General features: G+C 49.0%; 2 protein-coding genes across 2 annotated transcripts in view; one reads left to right on the top strand and one right to left on the bottom strand.

Moving 5' to 3' along the window:
- The window catches only part of LOC117966129 (ankyrin-1-like), a 63,597-nt gene extending 50,186 nt beyond the window's left edge, over positions 1 to 13,411 (top strand). The window contains 9 exon segments of the mRNA XM_059013806.1: positions 495 to 548; positions 551 to 625; positions 1,085 to 1,231; positions 4,582 to 5,095; positions 5,432 to 5,738; positions 10,827 to 10,910; positions 11,048 to 11,200; positions 11,871 to 11,958; positions 13,116 to 13,411. Of these exon segments, the coding sequence (XP_058869789.1) occupies positions 495 to 548; positions 551 to 625; positions 1,085 to 1,231; positions 4,582 to 5,095; positions 5,432 to 5,738; positions 10,827 to 10,910; positions 11,048 to 11,200; positions 11,871 to 11,942 (1,406 nt within the window). The 3' untranslated portion in view covers positions 11,943 to 11,958; positions 13,116 to 13,411.
- Positions 13,412 to 16,911: 3,500 nt separating this feature from the next.
- LOC117397741 (DNA-directed RNA polymerase III subunit RPC4) lies at positions 16,912 to 21,939 on the bottom strand. Its single transcript, XM_059013809.1, has 9 exons — positions 21,724 to 21,939; positions 21,285 to 21,470; positions 20,951 to 20,994; positions 20,666 to 20,829; positions 19,980 to 20,107; positions 19,075 to 19,243; positions 18,106 to 18,359; positions 17,690 to 17,842; positions 16,912 to 17,364 (listed from the first exon to the last, which is right to left on the bottom strand). Exons 2-9 carry the CDS (start codon positions 21,444 to 21,446, stop codon positions 17,245 to 17,247), a joined length of 1,194 nt encoding a protein of 397 aa, XP_058869792.1. The 5' UTR covers positions 21,447 to 21,470; positions 21,724 to 21,939; the 3' UTR covers positions 16,912 to 17,244.
- Between the last annotated feature and the right edge of the window lie 359 nt (positions 21,940 to 22,298).

The raw sequence follows: 22,298 nt of genomic DNA, 5'->3' as shown, positions 1-22,298 counted from the left end.
TAAATTACATGGGAGTCTTTCCCCAACTGACTGTGTGTCTCTGTGTGTCTGTCTGTCTGCGTGTCTGTCTGTCTGCGTGTCTGTCCGTGTGTGTGTCTGCATGTCTGTCTGCGTGTCTGCCTGTCTGCATGTCTGTCTGTCTGTCTGCGTGTCTGTCTGTCTGCCTGCGTGTCTGTCTCTCTGCGTGTCTGTGTGTCTGCTTGTGTCTGTCTGCGTGTCTGTGTGTCTGTCTGCGTGTCTGTCTCTCTGCGTGTCTGTGTGTCTGTCTCTCTGTGTGTCTGTCTGTCTGTCTGTCTGCATGTCTGTCTGTCTGTCTGTGTGTCTGCGTGTGTGTGCCTGCGTGTCTGTCTCTCTGCGTGTCTGTGTGTCTGCGTGTCTGTCTGTCTGCGTGTCTGTGTGTCTGTCTGCGTGTCTGTGTCTGTGTGTCTGTCTCTCTGCGTGTCTGTGTGTCTGTCTGCGTGTCTGTATCTCTGCGTGTCTGTGTGTCTATGCAGAGCTGGCTCGGGAGCTGCAGTTCAGTGTGGACGACATCAACAGGATCCGAGTGGAGACCCCAACTCCCTGCTGGAGCAGAGCGCCGCCCTGCTGAATCTGTGGGCAACGCGCGAGGGCAAGAGAGCCAAGAGTGAGTCTCCACAGCGCCTCCGAGAGGGGCAAAGCACTGCAGGGCACAGAGGGGCACAGTGCAGGGCACGGGCTAGCAGGGGCAAGCGCAGGGGGGTACAGGCACAGGAAAGAACAATGCAAGAACACTCAAACCCTTTTAATAGTGCCTGTCAGGAGCGGAGAGTGGAGATGACTTATCAGTGAACAGGGATCCCTGACACACAGACACATATATATACAGTATTACCAGAACAAACAGGGATATGTACAGTAATAGGTCTTAAAAATGACACACAGTAAGTACAACATGCAATGACGTTTGTTTAGTGTCTTTAAATGTACATGTGGAGGATGAAGGTTAAGGTGCGTGCGTGCGTGTGTGTGTGCGTGTGTGCCGCGTGCGGGTGTGTCTGTGCGTGCGTGCGTGCGTGTGCGTGTGTGTGTTACTGACCTGCTCTCTTTCTCCCTCCCTGTCCAGTGGAGAGTTTATACACAGCCCTGAAGAGCGTTGACCGCACAGACATTGTTAACATGCTGGAGGGCTCTGGACCGCAGCCTCGCGGGCTGAAAGACAGCCGACGCTACACCGAGCGAGACCACCTGCTGTCCCCCTCCATAATGAACGGTAAGGAGCCCGGACCCCCACCCCCCCTGGAGCCAGAGGCCCCCGATTCCCTCCTCCTCCCCACCCGCGAGGCACTGCTTTGACAGCTGGCTCCCCGCGGGTAACTAGAATACCAACGAGGCCTGCAGAATGTTGTGTTCTGACACAGAGGATTGTGGGACACTGCAGCTTCATCCTGCTGTGTTTATTTAATTATTTATTTCTCAAATATTTGCTTTCACTAGAACGTATGTTGTAGTTTTGGTTGCAGTTCGTACATGATTGGAATCGCTAGTTTTAGAACCCTTTAGCAAGCAATGAATGCCTTCTATAGAACACTCTGTTAGATCTATAGAACCTGAACAAACCTTCCATAAGGAAACCCAATGAAAGGGAAATGTTCACGTTGATGACTTCATACATACACCCAATCAGAGTGAGACTTGCACCATAGCAACGGTATGCACCATGTGATCAGAAAACTGCAATATTCCAGCAGTGAGTTAGGGAAGGACCGGGATACAGGAAAGTGTAGGACTTCTGCAATTCACTGTCAAAACCTTGAATGCCGTCACCCTGATGCTAAACTGCATTGGTGGGAAACGGACCATGAAAGAGAATGCTGAATTCCTCTTGTTAGTTGTGTGTGATTGAATTGAAATGAGCTGCGGGGAACGCATGCAAATGTATGGACCCCGTGATGCTATTTCATCTGATGGTGGGACACTGCAACGTCAGATCAAACTGTTCCGTGTTCCTGTCTCTCTCTCTCTCTCTCTCTCTCTCTCTCTCTCTCTCTCTCTCTCTCTTTTGTGTGTTTTTTTCCTGAACATGTCATCTTGCGGCTGCGCGGCGGACCCACTTCCTGCCCCGCCCTCTCTTCCTGTCACCTCTCTCCTCTGACCTCTGACCTCATATTGACCGGCCCTGTCATCCTTTCTCAGTAGCATAGCCACTGTCTCCACCTGAACAGTGATCTCTCCCGACTCCTCCTCCTCCTCCTCCTCCTCTGGGATCAGTGCATGCTCCTGACTGACTGTCCCGCTCTGTACCCGCCCCTCAGGGAAGAACGAGCTCTCTGTCTCCTGGTAGATTTCAGTCCAGTACTAACATTGTGTCTGTGCATGGCATGCCTGCCTGTCTGTCTGTATCATCTTCTTCTTCTGATCTGCCATGTGTTTTCAAGATCTTCCACTGAGTGTCCCCAAGTCCCCACCCCCGATTTCCAAAAACTTAGCGCGAGCCGTCCATAAAAAGAGCTGCACTGGAGTATACCAATCCATTTCAGATAGGGGGATAGCATCTTACTGTACGAAAGTACTGAAAGAAAAGTTCCATTGTACTGTCAGCCCGTAGAGACCCATGTTAAACTAAGAGCAGACCACAGCTTTACAGTGGACTTGGAACAAACGGTCCAGCGGTCCTGATACGGCAGCACACTGCCTGTCCGGGACTGATAAGGTACCATGGGACTGCAGTAGATTACCGGCCATGTGTTTTTTTCAATGGGTGATATTGCATTGCTCTTAAATTCGACCAGTGCAGTGTTTATGTCCCTCACTTGTAAAAAAAAAGGGGGGGTTGCCACGGAAACGGGGGGGGGGTACTATTTTCCTATTTTTCGCAGGGGGTGGTGGGGGGGGAGTGGTTCACAAGTGGTTCAGGCAGTCTTTATTGTGTAATAGACCCCAAATGCAGTGGGGCTGTTTGTTTGTGATTTGTGTGCTCTCTCTCTCTCTCTCTCTCTCTCTCTCTCTCTCTCTCTCTCTCTCTCTCTCTCTCTCTCTCTCTCTCTCTCTCTTTGTCCTCACAGATGAAAGAAAAGTGGAGTACGAATTAATATATGTGTTTAATGATACAATATAAACCTAAAACAGCCCTACGTCCTGGAGCACACTAGTGCCATTACTAGCGACAATTCAAAGAAAAGAATTGAATTGTTCCTCCCAATATTTACTTTTCATGTTTCTAATAAATTCCCAGGAATTGATGTAAAACAATGAAAACTAAAAGAGACTTCACTATACAATACTAGAAAATCTACAACATGCTGTACAACTAGATACAATACGGTACAATACAATGCTATACCGTTCTATACCATACTCTAGAGCAGGTAGAGTCGACTGACACGAAACTCAGCCAGCAGATAGATGAACAGTTCCTTCAATACCGGCCGGACCCGGGCAGGTGTTGGTGGCGCCCCGTGTGGGACTTGATCAGTGGACTACAGTGGCACTAATTGGCAGCGTCCTTTATAGTCTGCCTGTGCTGGTCTCTTGTCTGATTCACACCAGTGAGAAATGCCTACATGGAGAACATCTTCTCACCCCCTGAATAGAGAAACCTGAGCCCCTGTCCTGCTCTGGGGACGCTTTTAGAGAGCTCATCGCCTGCAGGGACCTTTGCGACGTGTCCTCTCCAGTTGATGCTGGTCACTGACACCCCCTGCCCACTCAGCACTGCGGCCCAGGCAGACAGATGAGACGTTGGCTCAGGTTACTGTCAACACCTCTCTCCTCCCTCCCTCCCCTGCCTCTGGGACAGAAACCAGCATGGAAGAACTGGCAATAACAGATCTCTTACTTTGGGATCCCATTACAATCCCAGTCCCTAAAGAAGCCATAGCTAGCACCACCATCAGCAACATTACCAGCAATGGCAACACAGTGGATTGGGAGCAGATATTGCACAGTACAGTGGCGCACTGAGGACATGGAAATAAATACAAAACAGGACCGAATCGAATTGTCAAGATCACAACCAAACCAAATTCGAATTCTGCTTTCTGTAATCATCAGGGGGGTTTATTTAATGACCTTAACAATGTTGGATCTCAATACAGCCACTCCCTAAAATGTATAACCCTGATTTTCTCAGGGACCTGATTTCACAGTATGTCTGTTGTACGGTGGAATGTTAATAAGCGAAAACTACCAGCATGATTAAGACAGAATTTGGTGGCAGTGGTATTTAGATTAGATCATTAAAATAGATCCCCCCACCCCTCGGCATTCTTGACATAACAGAATCGTAGGTTTGTGTTTTATCCACTTCCTCAATGACCCAGTGTAATTTTGAAGGATGCGTTGTGCATGTGTGCGTTGGAGGGTTGGGGGCCCAGTAACGCAGGCTGTGTTCTTTCTGCAGGTCCTTCACGGAGGCCGCCCCCCCAGCTCACTGCTTACCTTGTCTTCTTCCTTTGCAGTGCTTGTTGTGTAGTTATTGCCTGGTTTTGCTTGTGCCCCCACCTCCCCCCTGTGGCAGTGCTCCCAGAGGCTCCCTGAGTCTGCGGACCCGGCCGCACTGGGGGCTCTGGGAACACTGGCAGAGCCGGTGTCAGCATGCCGCTCTCTCTGCTCCCCGTGTAGGTTACTCCCTGGTTCAGGAGGAGCTCCTGTCCCCTGCCTCCATGCAATACATCCTGCCGTCGCCGCTGAGCACTGACACCTACTGGCAGGAGGTCTCCAGCATGGAATGCGCCCCCATCGCCACCACGGAGGAGGACACGCTGATGGAGATGTCCGAGGTGCAGGTGTGGCCCCGGGGGTACAGCCCCTCGCTGGTCCCCGTGGAGGACTCGTCCCTGGAGTGCAGCAACGCGGAGGACTCGGACGCAGGGCAGGCCGGAGCGGGAGGGGGCTCGCTGGACCTGCTGGAGGACGAGGCGGTGGATGATTCGGACGGGGCTTTCAACGGGCTGGACCGGGGTCAGAGGTCACAGGGCAAGAGGGCGGAGCAGGAGCCGCAGGCCGCAGCCGCAGCCACAGCAGGACAGAGTACCAAGGATGGGCTTTCTCTCGTTTCAGGACAGCAGCGGGTCTACGCGCGGCTCAGCGACTCCCCCGGACTCAGTAGGGTGGCCGAGAGGAACGGAGCGGAGAGGTGAGTCTGTGTGACGGGGTCTCGTGTTAGTATAGTAGTACAGCACAGTACAGAACAGCACTACAGTCCGTGTTTAGTGCTGTACAGTTCAGTATAGGGAGGGCCGTTCTTAACCAACGACCCTGTGTGCTCTGCAGTAAAATTAGTTTCCACAGAGTTTATAAAACCTGCTGTTCCTAGAACCGAATATGGAACGTATTGATTTCTGTTTTTCAAAAACACAAATCCATTTGATGCACAGTGTTACTTTTTTCTCCCTCGTCTCCCCCTTTCTCTGTCACCCTCCTATGTCTCCCATCTTCACCCCATCCCTCCCCCCCCCCCCCCCCCCTCCAGGTCTCGGGAGACCCCTGCCGGGGGCTCGTTCCTCTCTTACCTGCATGAGCAGCCCCTGTCCTCGTGGCAGCCCCCCCCTGAGTTCTCACAGAGCTGGGTTCAGCAGCAGCAGCAGCGCGTGGCCGACTCGATGATGTCACCGGTGCGTGCCGCGGACCCCAGCCAATCACGCGTCTCCCAGGAGTCCCTGCTGCAGCCAGTCCGGGACATGGGCCACTCGGAGATCCTGCGAGGTCACTTCCTGTCCACGCAGCCCATCGACAAGGGGCTGGGCATCCAGCAGAGGAGCTGGGTGGGAGCAGGGCAGGTGAGCCAGGCTGGTATTGATGCACCATCTCCCAGTTCAGGAGGCGTCCGGTTTGACGTCCTTTTACAACGAAGGGATAATGACATCGCTGTGGTGGGAACACCTGAGTCAATAAAGCCAGAGACTGGAGTCCAAAGACCATGCCACAGCAATGCCATTCTCACTATTAGACTACAACATTTTAAAGCTATTTATGTGTTTGTCTGAATCGTTTCAGTGAAGTCCACTGAATGATTTTTTCAGTGAAGGGCTCAAAGCAAGAAATAATATCGAACTATAGTAACACTCTTCAGGGAAGATCATTCAAATTGCACGGTCTGTTTGAAATGCATGTTTTTAAGCAGGGGTAACTGCAGCTAAAGCAAGCCTTCTCCATGTGGTATTTAGTGCAGTGCGCTCTGGACAGATCTGTGTTCTCTGCTGACGCAGCAGATCAGTGTGAGGAGAGAAGTGAACTCACGAGGACGTTAACAAATGAACAGGAGTGTTTGTAAGCAAGGGGCTGTGCCAGTAACATCCCCCACCAGCCCCCTCCTTTCCACGCGGCTCCGACTCACCCCCCCCCTCCCCCTGTCCTGCCCACCCCAAAAAGGGCACAAACACATTCCCAAATATAGCCCCCTGTCCCGTCCCGTTCTGTCACTCTATACTCAGGAACCTAGACACCTCACTCCTGACCTTAGTGGCTAGCAGATACAGGTATACCGACACAGAGCAGGGCAGTCAGTATTGACACACATCTACTGAATGAAACCAGATTTCAGGTGAAAGTCAATGCAGATATATAACTTGTATAGTAGGCTGAATCTTGCTTTAAATTGCCTGATCAAAGCGTGTTGTTTTTTGGTGGTTTTTTTTCATCCTGTGTGTGGTTTCTGTAAGTCAGTGGTGCTTGGTCGTTCTTTGGTATAAAATATGACATGCTGGGCAAATACTTAGGAGCTTAACAGGTTTATTAAAAAAGAAAAAAATGAATTGCATTCGAAGCTGGGAAGTTAACCTGTGTCAGGACTTGGGTTCAGGATCTTAAACAGGCAGCCCTGAATTACATACAAAAATGTGTCTATCTGTTTTCTTCACCTGCTTGAGTGGGGCAAATTTTGGATTAAAATCTTTAAAAAAAACGACCTATAGCTTTTGTAAAACCCAATAAAGGACCCTTGCATATGGGGCTGTGTGGTCCAGTGGTTAAAGAAAAGGGCTTGTAACCAGGAGGTCCCCGGTTCAAATCCCACCTCAGCCACTGACTCATTGTGTGACCCTGAGCAAGTCACTTAACCTCCTTGTGCTCCGTCTTTCAGGTGAGATGTAATTGTAAGTGACTCTGCAGCTGATGCATAGTTCACACACCCTAGTCTCTGTAAGTCGAATTAAGGCGTCTGCTAAATAAACTAATAATAATATGCATAGGGCTTCTGATTTTCGGTTTTAACCGCTAAAATCTCTCGTTGATTCGCTCTGAATACAGACAGAATACGTGTCAGAACCACTGCGCTGTGCAATATCTGCTCCCAGTGCATTGCGTTGCCATCGCTGTGGTCTGTTGATGGTTTCTTCAGGGCAGTTTGCTAACCATTACTGTGTGGGTTTATTAATACCAGTTATTGCCTCATACTGTACTGGAAACAGCGAGACTATAAATCATCTTTGCTTGCCCTTTTGTGTCACATCCATTCATTTTAACCACTGGGGAAATAACTGGATCATGTCCTACTGGTGTGATGAGAAATACATTCGAGAAGAGGAGCCATGGTAGGCTTGTTTCACTCGCTGGTTTGCTATTACTGTCTACAGGAGTATGCGGCCAGGGTATTTCAAGCCACTGATCACATGCATGGTTTTTTTTTTTTAGCCTGAATGACAGAGAGAGGGGCTGCCAGGGACAGGAGCTGGGCTCTGACAGGGCTGGGTTCAATGTGTAGTGCACCACATGGCTTTAAAAATCATTTGGGAATATTTTGAGAAAGCTTGTTACCTAATATAAACAATATATCAGCTCTAAGCTGTTGGGGAAATTCTTCATTTCTGCTTTCACTGTGCTTTATTACTAAGCTTTTACTAAGGGGAAACTTTCATAAGGGAATGGGGTAACGCAAGGTCAGGTACAACGATGTGAGGCTGCCGTTGGTAGGATGATACCAAAGAGGGAACATTTTCATTCTGTCCAGCCTTACTGTCTGGTGTTATGCTAGCGTGCCAGGACCGCTGCACTGTGCAGTATCTGCTTCCAATCCATTGTGTTGCCGTGGCTGGTAATGCTGTGCTAGTGGCTCTGCTGAGGGTTCTTCAAGGTAATGCGCTTCCTGACTTTGCAGTGAAGGGCTCGTGTTTGGTCTGCACATGAGCTTGACTGTGCGACGCTGCAGCTTTAAGCCGAGGTGGGATTACTTGTCAGGAAGGGGGGGTAGTGTTACAGTGTAGCTGAGAGGGAGAGGCACAGAGAGCCAGAGAGAGAGAGAGAGAGAGAGAGAGAGAGAGAGAGAGAGAGAGAGAGCCACTCTCTTCTCTGCCCGGGACAATGTGGACTCTTCTGACCGAGCTCCTGATCAGCCTGGTGCTGCTGGGCTTTTTTGTGCTCAGCTGTCAGAACGTGCTGCACATCGTCACCGGCTCCATCCGCTTCGTCCTCAAGCACATCCACCAGGAGCTGGACCAGGAGCTGGGCGAGGGAGAGGAGGGCGGCGATGACGAGGAGAGCGTGACCACGCACGTCGTGCGCCGCAGGGTCATGGTCAAGGTAACCGCGGGCCTGTGTTCCGAGGCCAGGCTCGACGAATCCCGTTTATAAATCCAGAGGAAGAATCAGCGAGAGCATCGCTGAGCTGCAGAACTAGCCCTGTAGCGGTAGAACATGGGAGTGGTACGAAAAGCGACTTGTTTGAGGAGCAGCTTCAGCTGGGCTTCCTCTAGCGTGTCTTGAAGGCTCTCTGGTCAAAACGATGTCCGAGGCAGTGCGGGTGTTGGTTGCTAGGAAGACAGGTAGCTGAGATGAAATGCTAACGAGATTCTCTGGGAACCTCGCTCCTGGCGTCCTGGAAAGCTGCAGCTACGGTGTGTTAGGTTTGGCTAGTGGGTTGTCGATTAGTCCCCAGCAGTCAACTCTTTGATAGATATTTGTTTTAGCGTTGGGGGGTTGTGGGTTTTCAGATGCCCCACTGTGATTTTTGGAACCATAAATTTGCTCAAAGCTGAAAACCAGAATTGAGAATCGTTTTCATGTAATTCCATAGTGCACTTGCTGCTGTTGTTTTTTTTAAAATATTTTTTTTTATATAAATGATTATATTAAAAAAAGTGTTGCATTCAACAGTATTTAATTATAAACCCTGGAGTCGAGACTCAGGAGATTCTGCAAATGTAAGCAGAATTGAAATGAACATTTCCTTCATTATGTGTTTTATTTGCTTGAGGAACTGTGAAAGTTTCATCAGCAGCTCCTGCTGTGATATCGGAGACTCGAGAAAGACAGTGCTTGACAAGGAAAGGGATCGTTACCTGTGTCGGCTTAATTATGAATTATGACTGTGTGATGTCAGAGCAGTGAATTATGAATGTGTGATGTCAGAGCAGTGAATTATGACTATGACGTCAGAGCAGTGAATTATGAATGTGTGATGTCAGAGCAGTGAATTATGAATTTGTGATTTCAGAGCAGTGAATTATGACTGTGATGTCAGAGCAGTGAATTATGACTATGATGTCAGAGCAGTGAATTATGAATGTGTGATGTCAGAGCAGTGAATTATGAATTTGTGATTTCAGAGCAGTGAATTATGAATGTGTGATGTCAGAGCACTGACCTGTGACTGCGTGAAGGTTTTTTTTTTCTTTTTGTAGTTTACACTCTGTGAAATCATTGTTTTTAATAATGTAAGTTGGCCGTTCGGGCTCTTTGTAGATTCAATGCTCAGGGCGTTCATCTGTTATCCTGTCAGAACGGGTTTGTTCTGGTGCTCTGGTTATAAAGGGTAACAGATAGGAAGCTTGACCAGGTGCATGCGGTGAGTGAATGGGATTCTGTATAGAGCATGTCAAGGGCATTGATGTATTGGTTACAGAAGGCTAGGCGTTTATGATTAGCATGTAACCCTGTGTGGGAGGGATCGGTTTAGTAAAACACAGCTGCAGCATGCAGGAGCGCTGTGATCGCTCTCTAAACCCGCCCCGGCAATCGGATCTCTCTGCCTCCTCTCTCCCAGTTAAACTCTTCACACTAAGTTTAGCCACACAGCCAGCAGGCTTGGAAGAGCTGTTTAATGTCACTGCTGTCAGTGTCACCTTCCCTCCACGCCAGCTCAGAGTAGAGCTGAGATATTAAACAGGGTTTACTGTACATGCGGCAAAGCTTTTTATTAATAATTCAAGTTGAACTGCTCTATCTGAATTTATTTTCAAATAAACTGAAAAATTGGAATCTCTTATTCCTGTAGAAATTTCTAAAAAAGGTACATCATTATGATTATTATGATTATGATTATGATTATGATGATGATTGATGATAATAAAAGTTCTAGAAGGACTTTTCTGGAATGTCTAGAACTTGGAACTCCTTCCTTCCTTCCACAGAAAACAAAACCAGGTCATTTTTCCTATTAAATACAGACCGCAGCCCTCGCACGCACGCACTGACTACATGAACCTATTGGTAAATAAATCTAAACTGTATCCGAGTAAACTCCAATGTAATCCACAAGGTCTATGGGAAGCGTGGAGTGTGTGATGTTTGGCAGCTATGGTGACACGATATAACAGCTGATCAGCTTCAGAACTGCAGTTTCAACGAGAGAGAATTCAGAAGAAAAAAACACCTGTAGAAAATCAAATCACGCTCGTCAGATTGTACCCAGATTCAGGAGGCGAGGATTCAAGTCTGTTGTAGATTGGTTACAGATAAAAACACTGCCCATGGTTCTAGTCTTGTTCTCGGGTTCCTGGTGAAGTTCTGTAGCAGCAGCCGGCGCAGATATTGTGTGACTCTTGAGGGAGAACGTGCCCGGGGTCTGCTGTGGGTGCAGGCTGGAGCAGAGTGTCTGTGCCAGGGCTGTGAGCTCACACACACACACACACACGTCTGCTTGTTCTTCACAGGGAGATGAGGTCGAGGACATTCCAGGAGGGCAGTTCAGCGAGGAGCAGTTCACAGACGAGCATGGGAACATCGTCACAAAGAAGGTAGGGAGACATCAGACTGTGCTGAAGGTACAGCAGTATTTATCACAGTGTGTCGTGTGTGGGTCTGTCTCCTCAGACCGTGCTGAAGGTACAGCAGTATTTATCACAGTGTGTCGTGTGTGGGTCTGTCTCCTCAGACCGTGCGGAAGGTGGTGCGTCGGATGCAGGGGGAGGAGCCGGGCGAGCATGAGGTCAGTGTGGAGCGGTCACTGCAGGAGCCGGCAGAGCTGGAGACCGAGGCAGAGCAGTTCATGAACTACGCCATCCTGAGGAGGGACAGCAGCAACAAGGTCAGCGGAGCGGAGCACAGCACAGCACAGCCACATAGACACACACTGCACAGCACAGCTACATAGACACACACTGCACAGCACAGCACAGACACACTGCACTGCACTGCACAGCACAGCCACACAGACACACACTGCACAGCACAGAAACGCATCTCAGATAAAGCCATCACTACAAGCACTGGCACTTGATATATTCTATGCATATCCACATATAAAAAATATTTATGGTTTAATATAGTAAATTATATAGATGTATTCTATGTTACCACTCTTTCCTTGAAAACCGCATGTTCAAATGTAGGTACATGCAAAATATGGAGAGATTTCTAGATGGTCTCCTGACCCTGCATTGCTCCAGAGCACATGGACTCCAGTGTATTGTTGGGTCCTGACAGGACAGCTGAGCTTGTGCACAGGAAGCGGGCAGCAGCCTCCTGCACTGCGCCCTCCTGACGCCACGCTGCAACAACTCTCCAACGAACCCCTTCATGAGTCCCGAATCCCATTCCGTCTAACTCCGCCTCTGTGATCCGGGTCTTTGCGGCAGCCTGTGTGTCTGACTCTTGCTTTTTTCCTCTCTCTTCCTTCCTCCCTGTTCCTCTGTCTGTCTGTCTCTGTCTCTGCCCCCCCCCCCTCTCCTCCTCACGCTGCTCTGCTGTGCGCGCAGTCGGAGGCGAACGAGGGGAAGAAGGGTGCTCAGATTGTGAAGCGTGCCAGTCTAAGACGGGTGAAGCAGTGAGGCGCACCCTGACCAGGTACCCTGCCGCGCCCCGTGCCTCGTTAGGGGAGGACAGCTTTCAGGCAGCCTGTTCTAGCAGCCACAGAAAAGTCACTTGTTACAAGCGACAGCTTCCATTGCTTTTGTCCCTTACTGGGGATGCACGTCCCCAGCGATATCGCACAGATTCCAGTACGCGTGTCAGTTAAGAAATGAACATACAGAGCCGCTCAGCCAGCTCTGATGGCACTTGGGTTAGGATATCATTGAGAGTAGCAGAATTCGGGGATATAAGATGGCACCTGTCCATCTCTCTTCACACACACATACGTATCTCAAAATGTTAATTCTTGAGAATCTTTAATCTAGTTGGGATGAAATTAGGTTATGATATTTTTACTGAAGTTTTTGAGCGTTTCAGATCAGGAGATCAGATCATCCATACGTGCATTTTTCTGTAGCTGCGTTTAGTCACGTCACCGATAGCTCTACTTTAGCATTCCCAGCTTCCCATACTTGCTTCCAAAGCCCAGTTCTGCTCCAGCACCCACATCCGCTAAAGGGACCTGCTTAGAAATGTCACCTGCAGCTAGTCAATTGAAAGGGTAAACTGCTTCAAAATCACCACCTTAAGGGATTCCTGCATGCTTTGCTGATCAGGGTGTGATAATAACAGGAGTTCTCTCACTGGCATCACAAGTCTGTCCCACAACTTCCTGAGCGTCTCCGGTGACATGTGGAGGCACGCTTGTATTTTAACATGTCCCTCAGTTAGTATCGCTGTTGATCTTTTTCGCTTCCCACGCTGTACTGAAGCTCCCAGTTGCAATCCTGCAATCGAATGAATGCAAAGATGACAGATGGCTGTCGACGGGTTATTCAATGAGAAATCCTTCAGACCCTCGCTGCTCTGCGGGCGCCGTCCGATCACAGTGAAAAGAAAAAGGTCCACAGCGAAACAAGAGCGGAATGTTAAGAGGCAGTCGGGCTGAAGCGGGGGGGGGGGGGGGTCCCGTACAGAAGGGGTTACACTGTGGATCCAGGAGAGAGTAATCCAGTCTCTCGGTATGTCACGGTCCGTCTGTGAGTTCTGAAACCTCGGAGTGATCCGTTACTAGACGTATTCCCTGTCAGGTGTATTACAGCTGAAGGTCAGCTTGCTCATTCTCTCTCTCTCTGTTTTTTTTTTTTTAGGATCTCACGTCCACCCCCAAAGCATCGAACACAGATGAGTGACCCGAGACATGAAGAAGTGGTAAAACTAAAAAGAAACGGGGGTGGGGAACCCTGAAAAAACAAACAAACAAACAAACAAACATTTAATTGGAAATCAACTTGTAGTTTTTGTTACTTTTTTTAAAGAAAAAAATAGGCTAGAGGCATGATTTCTTAAAACAGAGAGCTTCCTGTTATCTTTATCAGCATGACCGACTGCCAAAGCATGACCTGTGACTACCCTAATGCCCGAGGGTATGGTGGGGAGTGGGAGGGGGGGGGGGGGGGGGGGGGGGGGGGATGGGACGGAGTCCTCCCAATTCAAAGGGGGTAGGGGGTAGGGGGGTAGGGGGGTAGGGGGTAGGGGGTAGGGGGGTGACAACATAATATAACAAGACAAAAAAACAACACAGGAAGAAATCAGGCTGCCTTGCATTAGCCTTCCCTCGCAGCACAAAGACGTTTTAACCCAGTAATTCCCCGTTGCACCAGTGCAAAGCTAACTGGTTTCAGAACCAGCAGTGTGTGTGTACACTGTGGGAGCGCGATCCATATTGCGACCATCCGATGGGTCGGTAAAGCAGAGGGCCGGGGTTCACAGGGAGCTCGTTTGGAAAGGGGCAGACAGACAGGGAGGAATGTGACAGAGAGAGGTCAGAAGTAGGTAGTTCGCTGCCTGGTGCTCATGGGGCATTACTTGGTTAAAACTCACACAGGGAGGGGAGGGGTCCTTGGTGAAGCCGTTGTCGAGACGCATCCTGCAAACAGCAGCCTGCACCTTCACTTCCACTACAGGGCTGCGGGCCGTGTCTTTGGTTTCCTGCGTGGCTTTTAGCCTGGGAGACAGACAGCCGGCAGCTCCAGGGGGATACTTCAGCGCTGTGGAGCTTACTGAGTTAAAGACGCCAGCACTTCACCTCCGTGAGCCCCACTTCAGATCCAGTTTAGGCAATTCTGCTCAACCCAGGACCCAACAGCAGTGGTGGCGCCCTTGAGCCTGCAGTGCCATCAGTCCCTCATCTCTCATCAGCAATACAGCTCACAAGCAAACCCGCGCTGACAGCATGCTGCACACTAGTGCCACCTGGTGGGCATTTATAAAATAGCAAGTTTCTCTTCACACAATCTATAGCTCTCTTTTAAAATCACCCAAACGCAACAGTACAGGACTGAGGGACGCCTGCGTTTGCCAATGTTCGCAAGCTAGCTTGAGGCAGCTGCCTACTTGTATGTAAAGCCCCCCAAACAGCCAGGCAAGAGGCCATCTCTCTGTAGCCGGTGGCTGTTATGCAGATGCTGGTAGAATGATGTCGCAATACAAAACATATCATGCTGCACCGCTCTCTTGGGACTGCTGCGTACGGGAGAGCAAGAAGAGATCATCCCTGAGGGACTACTTTGTTATGCAAGGCTTTTTAAAGAACGAATACGTGGGGTCAGCAAAGCAAAGCACATTTCTGTATTCATCGTTGGAGAGTCGCTCGTTACTACATAGTGCGTTCAAGTCTACCATGTCGCTGCGGGCTGGTTCGCAACGCCCCCGTTCACCTCTAGGTGGGGGCGTTGCACTGCGGTCTGGACAGACTCAGGGCCCTTTGCTGAGAACAGCAAACCAAGCACTGTGACCATGGCTTACTATGACCCCTTTACTGTGAATCAGGCCCCAGCGTCGGCCCCTTCTCTGGGGGTCTTCAGGGGGTCACAGGCTCGGGGGGGGTGGGAGGGAGTGGGGGGGGGTACGGCGCTCTGTGGGATTCCGAAGCCATCCTTTGGCCCATCATCAGGTTGACGTCACGAACACACTGGTCTGTCTAGCTCTCCAGCAGCAGCAATAAACTCGGGTAACCCCTGCACTTTTTTCCTTGAGCTTCCATTAGTATAACAGACAGGGCTCCTTCATACAGAGCTCCTTTCTAGAGAGAGAGAGAGTAGAGGCAGTACCAGTGAGCATTACTGTAAGAGGGACACACACACATACACAAGAAAAGCAGTAAGGCTACTCCAACTCCCAGGGTTCCCTGGACCTCAAGCACATCGGACTCCATTTCCCAGAGTTCCACAAGCCTTTTCATTTTAATTCAGGTTCCGCTGCGGCTGACCTTGATGTAAAGGAACAGGCTTCGTCAGCGCTGTATGGCAAACCGGACTGTCAGCCGTCACGAAAGCAAAAACTAAAGATGTGTGCGACGCTTCACTCGCTGTCATGCTATCCAGAACGCTGCAGTCCTCTAGAACGTGCAGCGCTTCCTCCCCCTTCATAATGCTGTAGCCAAGAGATCAGGCCTTTAGCTTTAACAAAGGTACAATTATAGACCACGAAAGATCTTCCCCTGTTTGTGAGCAAACCGAAGCAGTAATGTTTCAACCGGCCTGCGAAACACAAAGCACGAGCCACCCGGGCAGACGTGTAAAAGGAATGGGAATAATTTAAAATGTGGTCAGGACAGGGTGGGCTGAGCTTGAGAGAGGTTCAGATGGTTCTGCGAGACGCTTTGGTTTGCCATACAAGCACATGCAATCTTTTTAAGTTATTTTTTTAAGAGCGCCTGGAGTATCCGTTTTTGCGGTAGCAATGGTAGCGTTTCTCACAGTGGAGTGGGGGGGGTGGGGTTAACGCGTGCCAGCCCAGCGCTAACACTACGAAGGGAGATGGGGTGCCTTCAGTAACGGAGTTGGAATTGCCCTGCAGTGAGGTTTCATCTGAGGGGGGTGGAGAGGGGGGGTAGAGGGCTCCTGTCTGACAAAAGCAAGTACACGCAAAAATATTACCTGTTTAGAGAACAATATACTCCTGTAGAATGGTTTGAAGTTATATTCACGCAATAGCATATTACTCTATACTTATGAATGCATCTGCGCCCATGCACAGAAAACAAAAAATACATTTTTAATATATATAAATATATATATATAAATATAAATATATAAAATCTATTTAATTAGAATGCCATGCACTGTTTCATGCTATCCAGGATTAGCGCTATGCTACGTCTGTACCTAGAGATTCAGCGATCCACGCGCAGGGATCACTCATATAGACGCTTTGTAGGTATTTTAACTTATTTTAATTTTCTGTTTGTTTTTTTTATTATTGTTATGGAAATACATAAATATATGTGAGCCTTTTAAAAATCAGATTCAAATCTGAAAAGAAGGTATGTATAGATCCTTTTTTTTTTTTCCTGTACACCAGCTGAAATAAAAAAAATTACAATTAATAAAGAAATGAAAAATGGAGAGTTTTGGTGTGGTGTGTTTTGTGGGTCTTGTTTGTAAGACAGCCGGGCTCATGTGCATTCCTGGTTATAGAACTTTTATCCTGATCTCTCACCCACAGGAGGGTCAGAGCTTCACCCAACACTGCCCCCGTCACACACACACACACAGGGTGGCTTAACAGCAAGGCTGCCCCTGTCCGCAGTGGGAGTGACGGCTCCACACAGCTGCATGCTGCTGTGCTGAATGGTACCCAGGACATGTGCATTTCAGCATTACAAGAGCCAATCAAATCAGCTGTTCTGAATGGTACCAGCAGGGCACTGTGAGCAGTTCACACAGCAACGTCCACCTTTGCTTTAATACGACTGTGACCATATATTGCACACAGTAACGGGACTGTTAGTTAGAAGGCTCTGTCTGACTGAAGTGTTCTGAAAACATTAGATACCCAGCCTTGCCTAGGCCAAGACGGAAAACACATGTTAATGATAATGAGCTCCCAAGAACACAGACCACTCCCAGCAATTAAAACAAAACAGATTACACGAGAGGGGACTCGGGTCAACAATTTAATCAGTCATATATCTATCCATGAATATTAACACATCTCAATGTACAAAAAAAAAAATAATCTCATTCACACGACGGTCCAAATCCGCCCCTCTCGTTCTTTCTTTCTCTTCCCCTCCATTTTCAGTTGTGAATTCGCTTTGTAGTACAACGCCACTCGGTGGCCAAGCGTTGGAGTTGCAGTTTCTTTCGGAGTGGGGGGTTTCGCGGAGCACGCAGTGCCACCCTCTCAGGGGTCACATGTTCCGAGTGCAGCCTTCGGAGTCGTGCTTGAGAAGGAGGGGAGGGGTGACCCCAGTGCCTCCCCGCTCCACTCCCTTCACTGCCTGTGCTCCAGCAGAGACTCGAAGTCTGGAGAGCAGACCAGCTTGTGTCTGATGTGCCCCAGCACTGTCAGATCCCCTGTCCTGCCGTCCCCAGTGCCCACTGATACCAGCTCCTGTAGAGACGGGACAGACAGGGGTCACCCGTTTCATTGCACTGCACCATGCACACACCTCAAGAGAAATATTAAAACACATCGAGAAAAAAAACAAAAAACACGGGAAATACTGAAAACAGTCAACTGGAGAAGTGCCCTGTATAGAGGAAAATATATTATTACATGACAATTTACTGTGAACCGTGAATTACCCAAATCAGTGGAACATCGAGGGATTGCTGTCTGCAATTCAAAGAGGAGTGACGATGCTAAAGACTACTTAAACCCTTGCAATTGGATTTCTAAGCGTAACTTCACTGCGTGTGTCACTGTAAGGACTCACCTGCAGGAAGGAGCAGGGGGTCCCCATGGCGATGTCCAGCTTCACTTTGCCCAGGACGAGCTGAACGCGACCGGACTTCCTCACCAGCAGCTTCCCCACCTGGCCCTCAGCCAGGTCTGTCAGGGAGCAGGTGTTCTCAGCCTGCAGGGCGTCCTGGGAGACAGGAAGAGCATCAGACACCAGCAAGGACCGGCCTCCTGCTCATTTCAACGGGCGCTGTGAAGTATTTTTAAACAGCCATCTATCTACCTGTTATTTCAATTCTCTCTTTAAAAACGACATATTGTTTTCATAACTTTAAAATTACGTTATGCATCAATGCGAGAAGACATCCTACACGTCCAAATTGGTTCGGCTGATCAGAGGTATTACTGTGTTTAAATATACGCTTCATCTGTGTGAAAAAAAAGGGTCACCTGGCTCATCTCCTGTTTCACGAGCACCGATTGGCCGTCCTCCGTCTTCACCTCCGTTTTGATTGGCCGCTGGTCCTGGGTGGGCGGCTGCCCCGGGAGGGAGTCTGGAAGCTGCATGAAGACAAGCTCCTCCCCTTTGCACTGGCTCCACCCCTGCAGCAGCTCAGCAAATCCTATCTCAGGGGGGAGGGGAGGGGCCTGGCAGACAGGTTCCGCCTTCTTCACCTCACCATCATCCACAGGCTCCTCCTTCACTGGGGGGTGAAGGCAGACAGGACTGTGTTTACAACCATTATCATTATTATTTATTTCTTAGCGGACGCCCTTATCCAGGGCGACTTACAATTGTTACAAAATATCAAAGTATCACATTACAGATAAGTTTCTAAAGAACAATAAAATCAGTAGCAAATAAGATCACATTCAAATATGAGCAAACAGAGAATATAGTAAATAATTCCCTGTAAGAGCCGGTTTGACAGAGCAGTTCACTTACAGTAAAACTATTTGCTTATATGAGTGAAGTCCAGTATGAGCACGCAATAAGTACGATGAATGGATGAGAATGATTTCAAACAAGAGCAATTACAAAAAAAACGTGAACACGGACACCTACAAGAGTAAAATCAAGCACAAGACACAGGAGCAGTCATAATTAAGAGCAGTAGTAGAATACGGCGAGGTACAGAGCAGGTCAGTGCGAGGACAAGCTGATGCAAGCATGGAGTGGTTCTTACTGAAGTGACTCGATGTCGGGCTTTTCATTTTTTTTGCTAAAACTGAAGAGCAGCTACTGAACAGGCAAAAGCACTAACACAGATTTCAAAACACAATCTGTATATGTGTGGACCAGCACGGTTATTCACACTAACAAAAACTAAAGGATCGTTGTCTAAATTAATTTTAAAAAAGTTTTTAACTGGATCAAAATCAACCAAACCTGTTTCTGAAGACCAGCCTTTCTGTTACCTTTGACCAGGGGCGGGTCCAGCTCCATGTCCTCCCCCTCTTGCTCCTCCTCTTCCTTTTTGGGCCCCTCCCCCTTGACCTCCTCTTTAAAGATCCAGCCCGAGACGGCCAGGGGCAGCTGTACCGGACAGCTCCGGAGGTTGCTATGGAGCCGGGGGTCATCGAGGAACTGGACGAACACACAGAGAGACGATGAATAAATGCTTCCACCACTTCTAACGAGACAGTTCAGCACTGATCATTAAAGAAACAACCAGAACCTGCTCTCCCGCAGCTTTCTACAGAGCTCAGCTGCTCAGTAACAGCACAGCAAACAAAGCAGGGCTGACCGGAGACTCCCGCTATGAAAGCACAGTTAACTGAAGAGAAGCTTCCCAGGGACGTCGGAGCCCTGCTCTCCTTCACCGGACTGCAATGAGTCATTCAGGTGGAGCAGAGTTCAACTCTGAGCATAAATAAACACATGGCTTTGAAAACCTGCAGTGGAACAGTCCTAATGGCTTTGCTGTGGGGTGTTCCTGGGTAATGTTATTTAGCAGACGCCTTTATCCAAGGCGACAGGGTGTGTGAACTATGCATCAGCTGCAGAGTCACTTACAACTACGTCTCACCCAAAAGACGGAGCACAAGGAGCACAAGTGAGTCAGTGGCTGAGGTGGGATTTGAACCGGGGGACCTCCTGGTTACAAGCCCTTTTCTTTAACCACTGGACCACAAAGCCTCCTAGATATGTATCTACAGATAGATAGATAGAGAGATAGATAGACAGATAGATATGAGAGGTTTGCTGTCTTTGAATTCTCTGTTCATCATCATACAGTACAGCCCATGAGAAAAGCATTGTACTGATACACCCCTATCGGACAGGGCAATGCAGGGAGGGAGGCTCAGAGGGCTGGACTCACGTTGTCTCTCTCCAGCATGCGCAGGATCTGCTTGGTCTCCTCCTCCGTCTCCCTCTTCTCCTTCTTGATGTTTATGATGGGGGAGGGGCCCATGCTGGGAGCGTCCATCGCGCCGTCATAGCAACCGCCTGCAGGGGGCGCAACCAGGAGAAAGTTAAAAACACATTCAATAAAACAGTGCAAGCATGCAAACAGAGAGGGGGCCCTCGTCATGATGTAATAATCACACAGCACCTGTAAGGTTTCAAATATTTCTATGATACAGAGAGTATGGCAGATAGCAGCCAAATGCAATGCAAAAGGTATTTAGGAAGACTAGAAGTGAACGATCAGAGTCTGGGGAAGATTGGTGCAAAAAGAGCAGTTACTGTGCTCACCATGCAGAGTGCGACACAGACAGACTTATCAGCACATGAGGGTCCCCCAATTCTTATGAATGAGGACCCCAAAAAATAACCAGACACTGGGGTTTGGTCCTGTTAGTCCCATATCCAGATTCTTAAATCTTTCTACTGACCCCTTCCACCAAAAGAACGGGCATCAAATAAAACTGATTTTATTCAACTGGATTTTTTTTAACACAGTTCTGCCCGTCGCAGAGATCAGATTCTTTTGGATTTTAATCCGATTCTTTCTGGATTAGTAATCCGATTCTTTCTGGATTAGTCCTCTCCGGAGCTGCTCACCCCTCTTCTTCACAGCGGCTTCGGAGGGGCCCTGCTCGAAGATGGAGTGGGACTGGATGACATCTGGACGCCCGCGGCCCCTCCCTCTGCCCCTGCCTCTCCCCCTCCCATCCTGGGGCCTCTGCTCCCTCTCTCTCTCCTTCTGAGAGGCGACCTCGGCCTGTCTGAACACACACACACACACACTTGAAGACATGGAAGACGGCTTCTAGTGAATGTGTTCCAGTTCTCGCAGCGTTTCTACACCAGATCTTACAGTTGAAGGGTTGATATGAAAGCACTTACTCCTCTTTGGCTTTCCTGCTGATGATATTTGGAGTGAAGGTTTTCTGCAACACAAGAGGAACAGCAGGGTGCCGTTAATCACAGTACTGTCAGGTCAAGTCGCGTGCTCAAATTATTTTTTGTCTTAAAACATTTGTGCATTTTTCTGATGGTCAAAGACGGGATCATTTCACTACTTATTCCAGAATGGAAAAAAAAAAAGAGACACACTTTAAAATAAGTATTTATCAACTGGAACAAAAGCAGAGACTGCGAGGACAGAGCAGGCGATTGCAGTGGCTTCTGTTCCCTTCCCAACCCATCAGTCCTGTTTCAGGTACAGCTGCGGTCTCACCTTCTTCACTCCTCCCAGGGTGAGGTCTCGGGATCGGATGGCGGGCAGGCGGCTGGGGGGGATGGCAGCTGCGGCTCTTCTGCCCACCAGCCCCCTCCCCCCCGGGGCAGCTGGGCGCACCCCTCCAGCAGAGCCGGGGTCCCCCGAGCTTCCTTCAGACATCTCCGCTCAGCAGAAACGCACACCCTGGGAAACACACACACAGTACAGCGCATAGTTATGGGCTGGTTTAAGACAATGTTTCTGTCTATCGTTAACAACGAAACAGCAGAAAACCCTGCGAGCACATGTAGATAAAACACAAACTACTTAACACTCAGTTTACCCTTTTTTTCCAAACAAACAAAACATGTAACATTGTTCTAAATAAATAAATAAACAAGGTGTGTCGGTTTTGGTAAAGTCGTAATAACACTTGGATAGGTTTAACTCCACGAACCTTTTTATTTTTTTCCCCGGAACACAGAGTCGCGCCTGCTTTTCTGAAGGTTGATCTATCGAGTCCTTCCAAATGCTCAGTTACGGTGTATTTCCTTTCTTAAATTCTGTTTCAAAAGCCATTAACTGAGCCGGTTTCCCTCGGCACTGCACGACTCCAGTGCGGGCCGCAGACATGACACTCGCGGTGTGAACTCGTCACCTTTCACCCTTCAACCCGCTCGGCTCCTCGGCCATGCCTCTGCGGGGCACCAGCGAAGACTGGCGCTTCCATCTTTGTGAGGGGCAGCGGCAGGGCTTGAACGCCACTTTACGACACGCAGCGTGCCAGGTTAAACAAAGGGGGCGTGACCCTGCGCGTCACAAGCTGCGGTGTAGACGCTGTGATAATGCTGAATGCGTGGCTCACGGCAGCGTTGCTGGAAATCAATGCTTCCACTGGAATGAAGCACACAGGAGGCGGGGTCCTTAGAAAGGGTTCCCTGAACAGCCATGCATTGCACACTGATGGTCGAACTCTGTCCTTGTATCTGTAAAAGTCCATATCATCTTTAATACAGGGTCTAGTTGTAAAAG

Source organism: Acipenser ruthenus, chromosome 46, assembly GCF_902713425.1.
Source record: "Acipenser ruthenus chromosome 46, fAciRut3.2 maternal haplotype, whole genome shotgun sequence".
In the NCBI taxonomy this organism is placed as follows: domain Eukaryota; kingdom Metazoa; phylum Chordata; class Actinopteri; order Acipenseriformes; family Acipenseridae; genus Acipenser; species Acipenser ruthenus.
The sequence above is the reverse complement of the archived record's forward strand: the minus strand, read 5'-3'. Positions and strand labels throughout refer to the sequence as shown.